An 18014-nucleotide genomic window follows, 5' to 3' on the forward strand; every position below is an offset into this window, starting at 1 on the left:
TCGCTATCTTAACAGAGTGGACTGCTATGATAAAGTACCGCCCGACTGGGCAGCTTGAGGAAAACATTTATTTCTCTGGGTTCTGGAGGCTGGATGTCCAAGATCAAAATCTGGCCGCACAGGTTCTTGACGAGGACCCTCTTCTGGCGGTCAGACGGCCGCCTTCTTGCCGCGTGCTCACGTGGCAGAGGGTACGTGGCCTGAGCTCCAGTATCCTGAGAGTGCTGACCTGTCGTGAGGGATCCATGCTCACGACCTTACCTAAACCCAATCGGCCCTCAAAGTCTCGTCTCCTAACATCACCATGATGCTGGGTAGGGTTTCAACACAGGGACTCAGGGGTGGGCGTGACGTACTCTGAAGCTCAAGGCGAGAGGACACGGGGTACAACCTGAAGGGTTTTCAAATGGCCAAGTCTGTGACAATTCGAGCAGGATGAGTCATGATAATAATAGATTATGATCCATGGAATAGAATATGATTTCTTGAGTCTGTCCTGACATAAATAAATAAATAAATAAAGAGCCAGTAGTGAAAGCTCTTCCTTACAGCAGTGTCACAAGGGATAAATGTAGAATGTGGAGTTAGAAAAGCATCCTTTAGCACCCAATGTCTTCAAAATGAATTCACCCAAGAAGAATCGATGAACAGGCAAGGTTTGAATAGAGACGGTACACGTCCATAGTCCCGGAGGAGCCCCCTCCAGGCAGCTGTCAACTACAGAGGGGAGAACCAGTGGAGAAGCCTGGAGGACGCCTCTAGGGGTGGACCAGCTGGGCCGCTTCCTGAGGCGTCAGTCTACATGGGACACACATATCAAAAAAACCCTCTAGAAACGTAGAGGTGGGCAAAAGTTACGTTTGCTGGAATCCTGCTGAAGAAGAGTACTGTTTGCGGCTAGAAATACACTCCAAGCCACTCCCTCCCTAATCCCAAAGACTGGCAAAGGCAGCCCCTGACGGGGAGGGGGGGGAAGGGTAGGGTGGGGGTTTGGGGGAGACGAGTAGCTTCAGTTCAGTTCAGTTCAGTCGTTCAGTCGTGTCTGACTCTTCGAGACCCCATGGACCACACACAGCGCGCCAGGCCTCCCTGTCCATCACCAACTCCCGGAGTCTACTCAGACTCAGCTCCACTGAGTCGGTGATGCCATCCAGCCATCTCCTCTTAGGGCTGCTCCAAACCCCAGTCGAGAAGCTGAGTGGTCGCTCTCAGATCTCCATCATAAAGACCTCAGTTCCTTCTCTCAATACATTATTTTTAAGCATTAAAAAAAAAATTGGGTCACACCTACTGTCCAGCACAAGGAACCATATACCATATCTTGCAATACCCTATAATGGTATTCTTGGGTATTCCCTATAACGGACAAGAACCTGAAAAAGAATATCTGTGTATGTATAATGAATTGCTTTGCTGTACGGCTGAAACTAACACAACATTGTAAACTATATTTTAAAATGGTTTAAAAATAATAATACATTTTTAGAAAATAAGTGAGGAAACTAAAAACAACTGGTTCGCAGAAGCAAGGAATGAAGACGTTGTTCCCCATCTGTTCCTGCATGAAAACCACCCCTCCCAAACCCCTCATCCGCCATCCTCAGGGATTTCTGCAAAGCTTGGCTCCCCCTCCCTGGCCGCCCCGTTTGGGTTGGAGTGTCCTGTTCCCATAGAGCTCTGCACACCACCCCTCAAACTTCTGATTCCTTATTTCCTCATCTGTCTTCTATTTGTCTATCTCCACGTGAACACAAGTTTCCACTCCACTTCCCACTTAGCACCTATGCAGGTGCACCTATTTCACACCTAGTCACACAAACACGTGCTCAGCACGTATGTAGGTGCACACTCTGCTGGTGGAAAAATATTTGGACCTTAATTTTTTTGATCATTTTTCCCTAGAGAAAAAGCTAAATGCCCTCTTTTGGGATTACTTTTTAGTTGGAAGAACACTGAACAGATCTTTAGTTTAAAAAATAAGCTGGAAGAATCCGAAAAAACTCAAACCAACCTAGAGAATGTTCTTAGGCAGTTCTGATTCAATAAAACCTCTTTTTTGACCCGTTACATCACAAATTAGCCTTAAAACCCAGCATTTGGGTGAAAAATCAGCAGCTGACTTCATTCTGTTTCTATATTTAACTCAAAAAACAATTTCTAGTAGAACATTACGCTGATTTTCAAGTGTTAAAAATTTCAGACTAGTAAATCTGAGACTTTTGATATTTATGATGTCAAATGTTTACAAGTAAAACGGCTCAATGGAAAATAAAATATCGCAAGAAGAAAGTAGTCAGAGAATTCAGGAGATTATATTATCATACGAGTGGAAAAAAAGCCTGATTTATTATGATGTGATCGTTCAGATATTCAATACATTTCAGAGACTGAAGTCTGCAACACGCCCAGCACAAAACACATGGAATTCCACTGTGACTGTGCAGCCTGTGCCCCGTCCCCCGCCCAGAATATCTGCCACGCGTGTGCATGTCTTTATACCCTGGCTTTATAGAAAAGTCTTCTCTATATACACATTTTAATCTTTTTTTGTCCAACTCTCTGATCTGAGGTCTTTCCATTTTGGCATGTCTAGCGGTGGTTAACCACTTTCACTTCATGAGTATATCACAATCTATTCATGCATTCTTTTTAAAAAATGTGCATTTCACAGAGAACTATAGTCAATATATTGTAATCACCTATGCTGCTGCTGCTGCTGCTGCTGCTGCTGCTGCTGCTGCTAAGTCGCTTCAGTCGTGTCCGACTCTGTGGGAACCCATAGATGGCAGCCCACCAGGCTTCCCCGTCCCTGGGATTCTCCAGGCAAGAACACTGGAGTGGGTTGCCATTTCCTTCTCCAATGCATGAAAGTGAAAAGTGAAAGTGAAGTCACTCAGTCGTGTCCAACTCTTTGCGACCGCATGGACTGCAGCCTACCAGGCTCCTCCATCCATTGGATTTTCCAGGCAAGAGTACTGGAGTGGGGTGCCATTGCCTTCTCTGAGTAATCACCTATAATGGAAAATACTTTCAAAAATAGCATATGTGGATATGTATGACTGAATCTCCTTGCTGTGCACCTGTCACAGGATAAGCCAACCATACGTCAATAAAACGTATATATTAAGAAAAAACATGCATTTGACCCTGTGCTTGTTTGGGTTTTTATTCTTTTGGGAGTTCTGTTGGTTTTTGCTATAATCAGCAATGCTGCAAGCACGTTCTGGTTCTTAATGCACATGTGTGAACATCTCTTTCGGGTGTGTACCAGCGGGAATATTGCTGAGCAGAAGTGCATATTCTTTTCTTCACTAATTAATAACTTTACCAGATACTGTCAAATCGTTCTAAAGAGCGGTTGTTCTACTTCATTCTTCCATCAGCACCACCAGCACTTGGTACTGTTTACCTTCTGAATCTCTACCGATCTGGTGGGTGTTAGCTGGCTTCAGTGCGTATGCCTCCTGCACAGTCAGGCTCCCCAGCTTCTTGTATTGTCATCAGCTATTTCAGCATTCTCATCTGTCATCTGTGCGTTTATGTGCTCAGCCGCTCAGTCATGTCCGACTGACTCCTTGCAACCCCAGGGACTGTAGCCCGCTAGGCTCCTCTATCCATGGAATTCTCCAGGCAAGAATACTGGAGTGGGTTGCCAAGCCCTCCTGCAGGGGATATTCCCAACCCAGGAATCGAACCCAGGTCAGCCTTTGCCCATTTTTCTAATGGGCTATTGGTTTTTATTATTATTACCAATTAGTGTGTATGTATTCTGGGTACTAAAACTTTGTTAGTTATACACAAGTATTTTTTTCCTAGTTTATTTTTCCTAGTGTCTTTTCACATTTAAGTGACATTTTTAGATAATGAAGCAGTTTCAAATTTTAATGAGCTCTAGTTTACCAATCTCTAGCTGCTTTTGTTTTTATTGTTTTAATTCTTTTTCAAAAAAAATCATTTACCCACTGAATTAATATAATTCTATGAGACAAACATTTATCAAAGCATTATTTTTTTTCCTTCTAATTTCCAATGTAGTTCAATAAGAGAGATTTATTAGTGGCTTTTAGGGCTTCCCTGGTGGCTCAGACAGTAAAGAATTCGCCTGCAAAGCAGGAGACCTGCATTTGATCCCTGGGTTGGGAAGTTCCCCTGGAGAAGGGAGTGTCAATCCACTCCAGTATTCCTGCCTGGAGAATTCCATGGACAGGGAGCCTGGGGGGCTACAGTCCACGGGGTGGCAAAGAGTGGGACACAACTGAGCAGCTAACACTTTCACTTACACTCTTTGCCGATGGATGCACTTCGGTCATCTCCACAGTCAGTCCTATAATGTTCTAAATGTCAACACTCTTTCTAGCAGCAAAACCTTTTTATAGGCATTTTTCAGTTCAAACAAGATATCTTATATATGAGTGATTATTGTAAAAAAAAATCTTTGAAGTGCTTAGGGACCTAATTCAATACTGAGAGCTTGAAAATTAACAATAGCTTAGTGTATGCTCTTGGATACAGTGACAGCATAAACCAGGACCTGTTGCCCTGGATCCAGACAGGCTGCTGTTCCCTGAAGGTCTCTCCCTCCCCCGCTACTGGCACCGCTTTCTGTTGCTTCACATGGATTTCTCCCTGGTCTGTTTAGCCTTGTTTAAAACTCCTTCTGGCCAGAGGAAGCGTAAACTGCTCTTCCCTCCCAGCGCTTAAGTGTCGTAGCTTATAAATGGCAGGTGGTGAACGAAAAATTGAACAAACATTTGGGGTACGCCATTAGGACAGGATTGTTTAGGCTTTATATAGCTGGTAAATGTTTATCTATGGCGCACAAAGCAGCGATCTACATTCCTTTCATTTTCTGCTGATGAAGATTCCTTCCTTTGCATTGCATACTATATTAGCCTGACTTTGAAGTGGCGAGTAGTTATTTTTGGACTGTCATTCCTGCCTCTTCCTTCACATCTGAGCCCAAGGCTCAGAAGGACACAGTCACTGGCATCTCTCAGGCCACCTTGTTCCAACCTCGCTGTGTGGAAGGATGAATGCCCCCAGGTTAAGTGCCCACCCCTGGGGGCAGTATGGAAGACAGAGGGCGTGGGAGACAGCGCTAGTGGCTTCTGTTCTCTGCTGCTGCTGCTGCTGCTGCTAAGTCGCTTCAGTCGTGTCCGACTCTGTGCGACCCCACAGATGGCAGCCCACCAGGCTCCCCCATCCCTGGGATTCTCCAGGTAAGAACAGTGGAGTGGGTTGCCATTTCCTTCTCCAATGCATGAAAGTGAAAAGTGAAAGGGAAGTCACTCAGTTGTGTCCAACTCTTCGCGACCGCATGGACTGCAGCCTACCAGGCTCCTCCGTCCATGGGCTTTTCCAGGCAAGAGTGCTGGAGTGGGTGCCACTGCCTTGGAACGGGCCTAGTGTTCCGCCCTTTTTAAGCCCTTTGCAGGACACTGACCCTTCCTCCCATTTCAGAAGCTACAGGAATTTTGTGGCACATTTTTTGTGCTCCTGGTACAGCTCTCAATGCCCTTTGTGCACAAAGGAGGAAATGAAGGTCCGGACATGTGCCTGCCGCCAGGTTCAGTTCAGTTCAGTCGCTCAGTTGTGTCTGACTCTTTGCGACCTCGTGAATCGCAGCACGCCAGGCCTCCCTGTCCATCACCAACTCCCGGAGTTCACTCAGACTCACGTCCATCGAGTCAGTGATGCCATCCAGCCATCCCATCCTCTGTCGTCCCCTTCTCCTCCTGCCCCCAATCCCTCCCAGCATCAGAGTCTTTTCCAATGAGTCAACTCTTCGCATGAGGTGGCCAAAGTACTGGAGTTTCAGCTTTAGTGTCATTCCTTCCAAAGAAATCCCAGGACTGATCTCCCTCAGAATGGGCTGGTTGGGTCTCCTTGCAGTCCAAGGGACTCTCAAGAGTCTTCTCCAACACCACAGTTCAAAAGCATCAATTCTTCGGCGCTCAGCCTTCTTCACAGTCCAACTCTCACATCCATACACGACCACAGGAAAAACCATAGCCTTGACTAGACGGACCTTTGTTGGCAAAGTAATGTCTCTGCTTTTGAATATGCTGTCTAGGTTGGTCATAACTTTCCTTCCAAGGAGTAAGCGTCTTTTAATTTCATGGCTGCATTCACCATCTGCAGTGATTTTGGAGCCCCCCAAAATAAAGTCTGACACTGTTTCCACTGTTTCCCCATCTATTTGCCATGAAGTGATGGGACCAGATGCCATGATCTTCGTTTTCTAAATATTGAGCTTTAAGCCAACTTTTTTTCACTCTCCCCTTTCACCTTCATCAAGAGGCTTTTGAGTTCCTCTTCACTTTCTGCCATCAGGACGGTGTCATCTGCATATCTGAGGTTATTGATATTTCTCCCAGCAATCTTGATTCCAGCTTGTGCTTCTTCCAGTCCAGCATTTCTCATGATGTACTCAGCATATAAGTTAAATAAGCAGGGTGACAATATACAGCCTGGGCATACTCCGTTTCCTATTTGGAACCAGTCTGTTGTTCCATGTCCAGTTCTAACTGTTGCTTCCTGACCTGCATACAGATTTCTCAAGAGGCAGGTCAGGTGGTCTGGTATTCCCATCTCTTTCAGAATTTTCCACAGTTAGACACCATAAAAGGCTCAGGGCTCAAAATGCTTAGGGCTCAGGCGTGGCTTCACAAGATTTGTCACTAGTCAAAATGATAAACAGCAATTTTTAGTTGCAATACACAATGACCATATTTCTTTTTCCAGTCTGCAGTCAGTACTTGAGGATATTAGAGTTAATTGCCAGCTTTGCAACAGGGGGATGGATGTCTAACTTCCTTCAACAAGAAAGTGTTTTAATAATTTGGTCTTGTACGTTCACTCTGGGACTGGGCTGTTCTTATGTGAACCGCCTAGAACTGTTGGTGACACCAGACGGGGACCCCTGGGGCAGGGCAGCATCATGGTCATTTTTGTGCCTCCACTGCCCCACCCCATGCTTGCACACGTCTCGTGGTGGCTGGTGGGCAGCTAATGTTAACAGGAAGCAACTAAGCTAGAAATATGTATGGGTCCTTCACCCTCAGGAAGGTAACCCCAAAGGTGAGGAGGGCACACCCAAGTGACTACTTATCAGTTGGCACAATGGGACAGTGACTGTAAGGATGATGGGTATTCAGACAACACAAATCGTTTGGACTTGGAAAGATTAAACAATGTTAGCAAGAAAAAAGATGGGAGTTGAACTCATACTGAAAGCTAAGGTGTAACAGGGACCAGCAGGAAAAGATGAGTTCGATTTATAAGCGGCTAGAAGAATTAATTTAGAAAGGTAACATTCCCATTTCCAGGAGCACTGTTTTTCTTTCTGCTTTTACACAGATCTCAGTTTCATTATTCATACTGTACAGTAACTGCACAAAGCTCTCCACAACGTGGGGGAGGGATCAGACTGGAAGGTCTCCTGGGTGGACCGCTTGGTAGTGGGGGAGCCCTGTGAGTGTCGTTTCATTCTCTGTTAAAACAACAAAGGAAGACGGTAACAAGGTTGGGAGGCCAGCCACTGCCAGCTGTGATGCCCATGAGCACTGTCCAGATCGACATTTTAAACATGTTTCTGAAGCGTGATTGAACAACAACCAAAAAAGCTAGGGCTTTTTCTTTCTCTGTCCCCTTCCCACAGTGAAAATGGGTTCCCTATTTCCTCAAGGCCACGCTTTTGTTGCTTTTCTGCCCTGAAGATTACAGTTTATTTTCGGGGGAAGAAGAGGAGTGTGTGTAGGTGTGTGTGTAGGTGTGTGTGGTGGCTGTTCCCTTTCTCAGCCCACACAAGGGCTGTGCCCAGGACTCTGCCCATCTTTCTGGTCAACGCCTGATGCGGTTCGTGGAGAAGAAGCCTGCAGGATGGTGCAGGTCTTTCTGCCTCTGCAGCTCTGAGGGGCTTCCTACTCTCATGTTAGCCCACGTGTGGACTTTAGATGTCACTGAACATTTTTAGCTGAATCTTAGTTCCAGCTTCTAAGATACCTTGACTTGTCTGCTGCAGGTAAGCAAAGGCCCAGGTCCTGTTCTTCCTTGTAGATGTCTGTGTCTCCATTTTCCGTCGGCTGCTTTGGAACCCTTCGGTTCTCTGATGGATTGAGAAAATTGCCACTGATTGTAATTTTTTATTGTCATGAGCTTGGCAGTGATGTTATTTGCAGCTCTCTGTATATCTGAGATGAAACTGGAAATTTCTAATCTGCTTTTGTTGTTCTCCACTGAGTATTTAATTTCAAATATTGCATTTTCACCTCTAGAAGTTCCACTTCATATATTCTCTGTCCTTCCTCATTAGGGTCCCATTTACCTTAAGCCCTTGAGCATATTTATATCAAGTCTTAGAAATCCCTGGGCTGATAATTCTGTTGTCTCTGTTACGTATGTTTCTGTTTATTAATTTTTCTCCTGGTATTGGTCATATATTCCTGCTTCTTCCTTTCATTAGTAATTTTTCTTTAAATGCTGGCCTCTGTGAATTTTACTTTATTGAGGGCTAGGTTGGTTTTTTGTTAAAGAAAACTGAAGTTTGTTCTGGTGGGCCATTAAATTATGTGCTGATTAGCATAAACCATTTCAAGAGTTGTTTTTTAGGAGATTTAGTGCTCCTTTGTCCTAGTTCTAATGCATGGACCCTTCTTGGATCTTTCTGAAGGTCCTGGGTGGTCAGCCAGGGTTACCCCCTCTGGGTGGTTGAAGTTTAAACGTTGCCCAGCTCTGCCTGAGCTCCAAGAACGGTTCAGTTGATAGCTTTCTGGTTGTTCTGGTCCTCTGTTGATATTCATGGGATTTCTCCACACAGCAGCACATTCAAGGTGTCCCTGTGTGGATTCTTGGAGCTCTTCCTAAGCATTGCTGCATCATCTGCACTACCACCCCCCACAATGTCCCATGTTAGCCCCTCTAAATTCTGGTCTGTCTCCTCAAGTCTTTAAGACAGTTGTGTTTTATTTGAGTGTCCTCTCCTGCCTCATGGTCCAGAAACTGTTTCCAGGCAGAAAGCTGGACGATTATAAGGTTTCCTTTCTCTCAGTGCCCACAGGCTTGTGCTGCCTGTGGCCCAATGTCGGAAAGCAATTTTGTTTTTTCAAATGCGTCTTTTCAAGTTATGGAGTGAGGGGAGTCTGTCCCTATGTCTCCATCATGGCCAGAAGCAGTTTCTTTATGTCTGTGTTAAGATCGCCTTTGTGGATGCTGTTCAGTTTCATCATATACGTCTAGGTGTGGCTTTATTTTTCTTGCTTGTATTTGTTATGCCTCCTGTATTTGTGGGTTTGTATCTTCCATCTCTTGTCAAACATTGCCTCTTTTCCGTTCTCTTTTTTCTCTACTTTTTGCAATGCAATTTCTCATGAATTTGATTTTTTCATTCCAAGCTTCAAATGTTCAAACCTCTCCTTCATGTTGTCCCTCCACCCCCATCCCCCACTTTTGTGGCATATTCTGGGAAATCTTTTCCTGTCTTTAATTTTCTCAAGTCTCTTTTCTGTTTAACTCCTCTTTTGCATTTTTTACTTCAACAATGAATTTTTTTTGCAGTTTTATTGAGTTATAATTGATATACAAAAAAATGACATAAACTCAATGTATACAATTTGATATGTTTGGGTATGTGTATATACCTGTGAGACCATCATCACAAACAATCTACTCTTTGGTTCTCTCATTAAACCTTAACTTGGAGTACAACTGCTTCACAGTGTTGTGTTAGTTGTGCTACACTGTTTTGAAGCAATTAGAATTTTCCAGAAGTTTCATATAGAGTAGAACCCTTTTATTCTGAACCATTTGAGAATAAGTTCCTGACTTGATGTGCCATCAGGTACTTTTGTAAGAAGGAAGAAAAAATCTTGAGTCCATGTCGGGTCTGTTTCTGTTAATCTTTGTATTCTATTGTTTTTGCTGTAGTTAAGAATGTTGCCTATAGCCTGAACTATTCAGGACAGCCCATTCTCAAGGATCTGACCTTTAACAGTATAGCACTTTGCCGTTTGTGTAGAGATAAAAAAGTGGCAGAACAGAGAGTAACATTTGTCTTGCTGGGGTGGTTTATAGAAACACTGTAACCAGACCTTTGCAGAGAGCTGCAAGAACAAAGGATTCTAGTTTGTAATCATCACTTCCTTCCCTTTAATATAAAAGAAGCCTGAATTCTAACACATGCTTCTTTGGGACACTAGTCCATCATCTTCTTGGGTCTGTAGGCTTTCCAAATCAAGTGTTAGTCTTTGCCCCAACACCTTGCCTCTTGATTTATTGGCCTGCCAGGCAGCAAGAAACACAAACGTGGACTCTGTAATAGTATTTCCAACAAACACTTTCTTCCTGCATAGTACGTGCAATCATCAAAATAAGGAAGTGAAGTCTGCTACGTAACTCCCATCTTATTTCCAGACTCTGATTTTTGCAAATTGTTCCAATAATATTCATTAGCGTGAAGGATCCAGTTCAGAATCATGCATTGCATTCAGCTGTCATGTCTATTTTTTCTTCAATCTGAAAAAATTCCTCAGTCTTTTCTTGACTTGCGTGACTTCCAACACTTCGGAAGACCTTTGTGGTACGTCCCTCAATTTTTTTTGTCCTTATTTCTTCAAGGTTAGACTCAGTTACGTATCTGCGACTGGATTACCACCGGAGTGACACTGTTTCTTCCTGTTGCATCCTTTCAGGTGGCACAAAATTCTGATTTACTCCGTTACGGGAAAACGTTTACTATCATCAGTTAAGGCGGAGTTTTCTAGGCTTTTCCACCATAAAGCATTCTTTTCTCCTAAGAGCGTCCACGAGTACTGCTTGAGGATTCATATGAAGTCCTTTGGCATCTCTGCGCCTATGTTCGGCCTTCTCTTCCTAGCTAAAATGACCCATTTCTTTCCCCATATTTCTCACATTCCTTGTTCTTGCACCAACGTCAGTAGCTCGTCTGTACTTAAAGGCCTAGCTACATTCACCCCACCCACCCGCCGAGTGAGAAGCCGTCTTCAGACGCCTTCCCCCCAGCAGCCCTCAGCCTCCTCCGCACCCTGATGCCCTTTCTGTCACTCGTTAGCACCACGCTCTCAACCCTTCCCGCTCCTCTCGCGCTCTCGTTCAGCGCAGTCTAACAGTCTCAGGGCCCACCCGCTCAGCGAACCTGCCGCCGCCCCGCAGCCCGCAGAGCGCCAGCCGGGCGCCGCCCCGCCCGCCCTCGCCCCACGCGTCGGCCCCTAGCGCCGTGACTCCGCCCCCAGCCCGCGCCTCACAGTCCAAACACAGAAACCCGGCTGCCGCCCCGTAGCGGGGCGCTGGGCCTCTCCCACTTCCAACGGGACTTCCGCCGGGCGTAAAGCTCGGCGCCAACTGCTGCAAAACGCCTTACGACAGAGCTCGGGCCGCGCTACGGCCGGCAACCGCCCCGGCCCCCGCGTTCAACACTGGGCTGTCTGGAAGCCCAGCGAGGCGGCCGCTTGCGAGTTTGCCTTCCACCTTCGGCCTTTGTTTCCCCGGGGGCGGCCAGGAGCCGCCGCGGCCGGCGGGAAGGGCCCGCGCCGGCGCCTCCCGGCCGCCATCATCCCGGCGTGCACAGCGGCGGCAGGCGAGCCGTCCGCCATGTTGCGATAGTTTGTTGTTTTCTTCCTGCGGAGGAGCAGGCCGGAGGGCCCCCACCCGCCGGCCGCGCCGCCTCCGGCACCCAGGCCCGGCCAGCCGCCCCCGTCCCCCGTCCTCCCCGCCCCCCGCCGCGCGTCCCCGGGCCCCGGCTGGCCCGGCGGCCCCCCCCAGCTGGCTTGGTGGGGCGAGGCTGAAGGCCGGGCCCAGCGAGCACCATGGCGGCCGCCCTGGGAGCGGGCGGAGGAGCGGGCGCCGGAGGTAAATGAACGGCCGCGCGCGGGAGGCGGCGGCGGCGGCTGCGGGCCGCTCCCGGCCGTCGTAGTGCCCCCGGGAGGCTCGGGGGGGTCGGGGTCTCTGGTGTCCTTGTCCTGAGGCGGCGGGCTGCCTGCCCGGGGGGACAGCGGCCGCCGCCGGGCGCGCTCGGGAGGGTCGCGGCCCCGCTGGGGTCGTTCGGGAGGGCTCGGCGTGGTTTCCAGCCCCTTACTGGACCTGGCTGAGGCGCACGGACCTGAGGGAAGGTGTTTGCGGGGCATTTCAGAGAGTAAGGAGTCTGAAAAAAGAACCTCCCGCGACTGCTGTAATTTACCTGAACTCCTCGGTTGTCTGAATCCGGACCCATTAGTGCTTGCTTGTCAGCGTCTTGCAGAGGGTGGAACTGGGGCAGAAACGGCAGTTTTTTGTCTTGTCTTCCAACCATAGATAAGTTTGGCAGAGCACCTAACTCACACCTTAACCTGATTTTTTCAGGCAAAATCACTTTCTGCTTGAAATCACATTTTTGTTGACTGAAGTTTTTTGTTTGTTTTTAATATGAGTAAAACACTTGGAAGTGAGTTTTCTGATTGTTCGGAAACTGATAAAGGGGACCCTTAGGTGGAAAAGGGTGAACACCACCTGCATTCGGGCGGAGTTCTCATTATTGAAACGTTAGGCCATTCTGCTATATACTCTTCAGTAATAATGCTGATTTAAGGCTACATTGTAGCGATCCTGTCTAGGAGTTTTGGCCAAAGTATCGAAGAGTTCCTATGGCAAAATAGAAAAACCTAAGAGACCAGCGCTGAAATGTGACTTCAGGCAATATGATTTGTGCATGCCTTTTTTCTGTCACGTGGTTCCCCCCGAGGCTTTCTAGTTAGAGTTTGAAAATATTTGCTTTACTTATTGTTTACTTGCTGGAGTTTTGTATCATTTTCAAGAGGTAGGTAGTCTGGATACTCCTGGGTCAAAACTGTTTTCATTAGTAATACTAATGTAGCCTGGCATGTTTCACTCTTCCACGTGACTGCAGAGGAGTTTTCCAGAGGCTGTATGTATCACACGTGAAGACGTTATCGTACTGATGGCTAATGTAATGTGTGCTTGCATGTTTTTTCAAGTTTCTCATGTTTTGAAAATGGCAAATACCAATGAATGCAATTGACATAAAAGCTGGGTGATGTCCTCTAATAAGTTTGAATCCAGAAAGTTTTTGAGAATTGCCGTTTTAGAGGATTAGGCTTCATCCTTGATGATTTGGAGTTTTCCCTTCCATTTTGTCATGCACATCTGTTCTCCCATTGTTCTTAGACTAAAGCCAGGCTGCTTACTAAGGTTCGTTTGAGTCGTGCATGGCTCAGCCCCCAGCCTCAGCCAACTCCTGTCAGCCAGCTCCTCATCGCCTGGGTCTCAGGCTCCTGGAGGCTTCCCTGAGCGTTCTTCTTTGTGTCTCAAGTATGTCCGCCTCTTGCTTATGTGCCTCCCTCAGATATCTTGATTCTGTGGCAACCTTGTTTCTTATTCTGTGGCAACCTTGTTTCTCGAACATTTGTGGAGTTTGTGATTGTATTTGGTTACCTGATCGCTTCTTTTTTTACTCTCTCTTCCCCAGTAGCCTGCAAGCCCCTTGAGGAAAGTAATGCTGCCTGTTACACCTGCTGTGTATTCCAGGTTCCTGGCATGTAGTATATGGTCAATAAATACTTGGCAGCTACCCTTTTCTGTGCATTTTAAGTTGCACATTTACAGCAGTGTTGCCTTTTATGGTATGAATGGAGTCATGTAGTGTTCCCCAATTAGCTTTGTTCACTTAATAGTAGGTCTTGGCAATCTCTCCTGTGTTAGTAGGTGAGAGTTATGTGGTTCCACCATTTATTGATTAACGATATCATATTGATGGACATTTCAGTTATATGTCCTTTTTCACTGCTGTGGAAGATTCTGCACTAAACATCTACAGACACAATCGTGATGTGCTGAAGCAAATATTTCTGGAGGTTTGATAACTCCCGAAGTGGAAATAAGCTGCATATATTTTAAATTTTGGTAGCTATTTTCAAGTTATCCTCAAAAAAGCTGGTACCACTTTATCTTTCCAATGCTACTGTATGAAAGGATAGTTGCCCCATGCTTTGAGAATCTTTGTTTAGGCAGGAAAATAGCCTCAGTGTTGTAATTTGTATTTCCCAGATCTGTTGAAATTAATCATCTTTTCATGTATTACATTTATTTTTCTGTGAATTGTTTATATAATTTGTCTTTTTTATTGAGTGGTTGATTTATCATTTTAAAGAATTCTTTGTGTATTATGTTAGGATTATAGACTTTTTTTAAAATTTGGCTTGCCCTATGAAAAGTGAAAGTGAAGTCGCTCAGTTGTGTCCAACTCTCTGCCACCTCCTGGTTCCTCTGCCTGTGGGATTTTCCCGCCAAGAATACTGGAGTGGGTTGCCAATTCCTTTTGTTTTTTTAAGCTTTTGATTATGGAAGCTTTAAAATTTTACCTTGTGAAAAATGTCACTTTAATTTTTTTTTTTGGCTTCTTCTCATGGCTTGTGTGATCTCAGTTACCTGACTGGGGTAACCTGAGATCAAGGTAGTTAAAGGCTAGAATCATAACTACTAGGTCACCAGGGAATGGTGACCCCCTCTTCCCCCCTCCCGCCAAAATATTTTTTATATTGACGTCTAGTTGATTTACAAAGTTGTGTTAGTTTCTGGTTTATAGCAAAGTGATTCATTTATATATGTATCTTCTTGTTCAGATTTTTTTTCTTGTCACTTGTTTTTGTAAAATTTTTTTCCTAACGTTATCCCCATGCCAAGAGTTCCCCTGTGCTTTTAACATTTTATGTCTGTGCTTTTTTATGTTTAGCTTTTATTCCACATGGAATTTTATTTTGGATGTTGTGTGAATTTAGGGCTTCTAACAGTTTTAATACAATTTATTGAATTATTTCTTTTCTATTTTAAGATATATTTAAATTGTCATTCTTTCTTTTGTTGTTCAGTAACCAAGTCATGTCCGACTCTTTGTGATCCCATGGACTGCAGCACATCAGGCTCCCCTGACCTTCACTATCTCCTGGAGTTTGCGCAAATTGATGTCCATTGAGTCAGTGATGCCATCCAACCATCTCATCCTCTGCCGCCCCCTTCTTCTGCCTTCATTCTTTCCCAGCATCAAGGTCTTTTCCAGTGAGTTTGCTGTTCGCCTCAGATAGCCAGAGTATTATAGCGTCAGTATCTGTCCTTCAGTGAATATTCAGGGTTGATTTTCTTTAGGATTGACTGGTTTGATATTCTTACAGTCCAAAGGATTCTCAAGACTCACCTCTAGCACCATGGTTCAAAAGCATCAATTCTTTGGTGATCATCCTTCTTTGTGGTCCAGCTCTCACATCTGTACATGACTACTGGAAAAACCATAGTTCTGACTATATGGACCTTTGTCAGCCAAATGATGTCTCTGCTTTTTAATACACTAGGTTTGTCATAGCTTTCCTTATTGAATTCTTTCTTTTCCATTTTGTGATGTATTTAAATTCTCATAATTTTAGAAAATTACTGTTTCATAGTATGTGTTTGTCTATATACATTATAGAATTTTTTTCAGAAATTTCTTGATTAGCTCTGCATTTAAAATAAACTTCAGAATTGTCACATTCTATAAAGAATTCTGCTGAAATTCTTTGACGTTGCATTGAGTTTATTAATGCATTTGGGGTTTCCAAGGTGTTAAAGAATCTACTTGCCAATGCAGGAAATGCAGAAGACATGAGTTTGATCCCTGGGTCAGGAAGATCCTCTGGAGGAGGAAATGACACCCCCCTCCAGTATTCTTGCCTGGAGAATTCCATGGATAGAGGAGCCTCGTGGGCTACAGTACATGGGGTTGCCAAGAATCAGACCCGATTAGCACACACACAATGCAACTTGGGGACGATGGATATTTTTACAATATGTATTTTTTCATTCAGCAATAAGAATGTCTCACTGTCAAGCTCTTTTTTGTCCATCAGTCATCTACCACATTTTTGAGTATTTCCTCCATGCTAAACACTGATCTAAGAGGTTGGGTTATATAAATATTGGAATAGAAGAGATTGCAGATACGAAAACAGTTTTACTAAGGTAACTTCCAGAGGAGAAAGGATCTCTGCCATCTGTCTAGTCAAAGCTATGGTTTTTTCAGAAGTCATGTACGGATGTGAGAGTTGGACCATAAAGAAAGCTGAGTGTCAAAGAATTGATGCTTTTGAACTGTGGTGTTAGAGAAGACTCTTGAGAGTCCCTTGGACTGCAAGGAGATCCAACCAGTCCATCCTAAAGGAAATCAACGCTGAATATTCATTGGAAGGACTGATGCTGAAGTTCCAATACTTTGGCCACCTGATGCGAAGAGCCGACTCATTGGAAAAGACCCTGATACTGGAAGAGATTGAGGGCAGGAGAAGAGGGTGACAGAGGATGAGATGGCTGGATGGCATCATGGATCCAATGGACATGAGTATCCATAAACTCCGGGAGATGGTGAAGAACAGGAAACGTGGTGTGCTGCAGTCCATGGGATCGCAGAGTTGAACGAGACTTAACAACCGAACAGCAAATGGAACTTAACCTTCGTAAGATTTTCTTTATGTAGTTCTATTTTTCTTGTTAGTGTTATTCCTAGATATTTTGTATTTGTTGTTGTGGATGGTACAATTTTTTTTATCATACAGTATTCTGGAATTTTTTGCTGGTTTACCATAGAAAAACTATTTTCTTTTTTTGGTCATTATATATAATTGGCTTACTGGAATTTTGATTTAATATTTGATGCTTTAGATTTTCAGACTGCTGTATCTGCAGTCTCCTCTGTTCCAGTATTTATGTCTCATTTCTTCTTCTTGTACTTTTTGTTCTAGAAGTTTTCATTGTCAAGTCCTTCTATATAATGTCTGGTAGTGGGCTGACGACAGGCATCTCTATCTTGCCACCTTGTTAGGAGTTTAACGAATGTTCGTTTAATGTTTTACCAGTGCGTATGGTGCTTGCTGTAGGTTTCTGATAGTTGCTGTTTGTTTAGCTAAAAAAGTGTGTATTTTGAATTAGGGTTTTGATTTTATCAAATGCTTTTTCTGCACCGTGATCATGAGGTCCCTGCTTTTTATTATTCGTTCCTGTTTCTTTACCTGGCTGCACCAGGTTTTAGTTGCGGCACGTGGATTTTGGATATTCCTCCTGGCGTGTGGGATTTTAGTTGCAGCGTGGGATCTAGTGTCCCAGGCGGCCAGTGGTAAAGACTCCATCCACCTGCCAAGCCAGAGATGCAGGTTCCATCCCTGGGTTGGGAAGATCCCCTGAAGAACGCAATGGCAGGCCACTCCAGTATTGTTGCCTGGAAAATCCATGGACAGAGGAGCCTGGCAGGCTGCGATCTGTGGGATTACGAGAGTCGGAAGGCAGTGACATGTGGGACCTAGTTTCCTGACTGCGGATCTAATCGTGCACTGGCAGTGGGCTGTCTTAGCCACTGGACCACAGGGAAGTCCCGTGAGGCCCCTCTTTAATACCTTACTGTGATGTATCGATAGATGTCCAGTGCTGAATCAGCCACACATTCTTGGGTTCACAGTCTTCTGGTTGTTCAGGTTTTGTTCTTTTTGGTGTTCGGTTGCTTTTCATTTTAGGACTGTCTGATCATAAGAGAGATTGGCTTATAGTTTTCTTTGTGCTCTTCTGTGTTTTTGTAAGATAGGCTAACTGCCTTGAATGAGTTGTGAAATTTTCTGGATATTGTAAAACTCTCTTAAATGTTGAAAGAACTCTTGTCTGCAAAGCCATTTGGGTCTGTTGCCTGTTTAATTTTTGTTTTTTTTTTGTTTTTATTATTGGTCTGTTTAACTTTTTTAAATCCACGGGTCAATTCTGATAATTTTTTCTGGAAAAATTATTCTTTATGTTTATATTTTCAGTATAACAAATGATAGAGTTAAACGTTTCAGCTTCCTCAGTGGGTGTGTTGAAGGTAAATTTTTTGAAAACCCACGCATGTCTGAATGAAGTCTTATTTTCACACTTGACTGATAGGGTCGAGTCTTCAAGTCTAGCTGTGACTTAGATCCCTTTTCCTCAGAGTTTTGCTGGTACTGCTGTGTTGTTTT

The 18014-nt window shown here is 44.7% G+C and overlaps 1 protein-coding gene across 10 annotated transcripts in view; it reads left to right on the forward strand.

Annotated features, from left to right (window-relative positions):
* The first annotated feature begins 11370 nt into the window (after positions 1–11370).
* Positions 11371–18014, forward strand: part of RBM33 (RNA binding motif protein 33) — a 110773-nt gene continuing 104129 nt past the window's right edge. For 7 of the 10 annotated variants that reach the window (XM_010804693.4, XM_010804694.4, XM_024991293.2 and 4 more), the window contains exon 1: positions 12880–13320. In XM_010804693.4, coding sequence (XP_010802995.1) covers positions 13218–13320 — 103 coding nt within the window. In that variant the 5' untranslated portion in view covers positions 12880–13217. Of the gene's footprint in view, positions 11866–12879; positions 13321–14876; positions 15064–15176; positions 16491–18014 lie in introns of those variants that run through there. The other 3 variants (XM_059886006.1, XM_010804700.4, XM_024991295.2) reach the window with 3 other exon arrangements.

The sequence above is a fragment of the Bos taurus genome, chromosome 4 (assembly GCF_002263795.3).
Source record: "Bos taurus isolate L1 Dominette 01449 registration number 42190680 breed Hereford chromosome 4, ARS-UCD2.0, whole genome shotgun sequence".
Lineage (NCBI taxonomy): Eukaryota > Metazoa > Chordata > Mammalia > Artiodactyla > Bovidae > Bos > Bos taurus.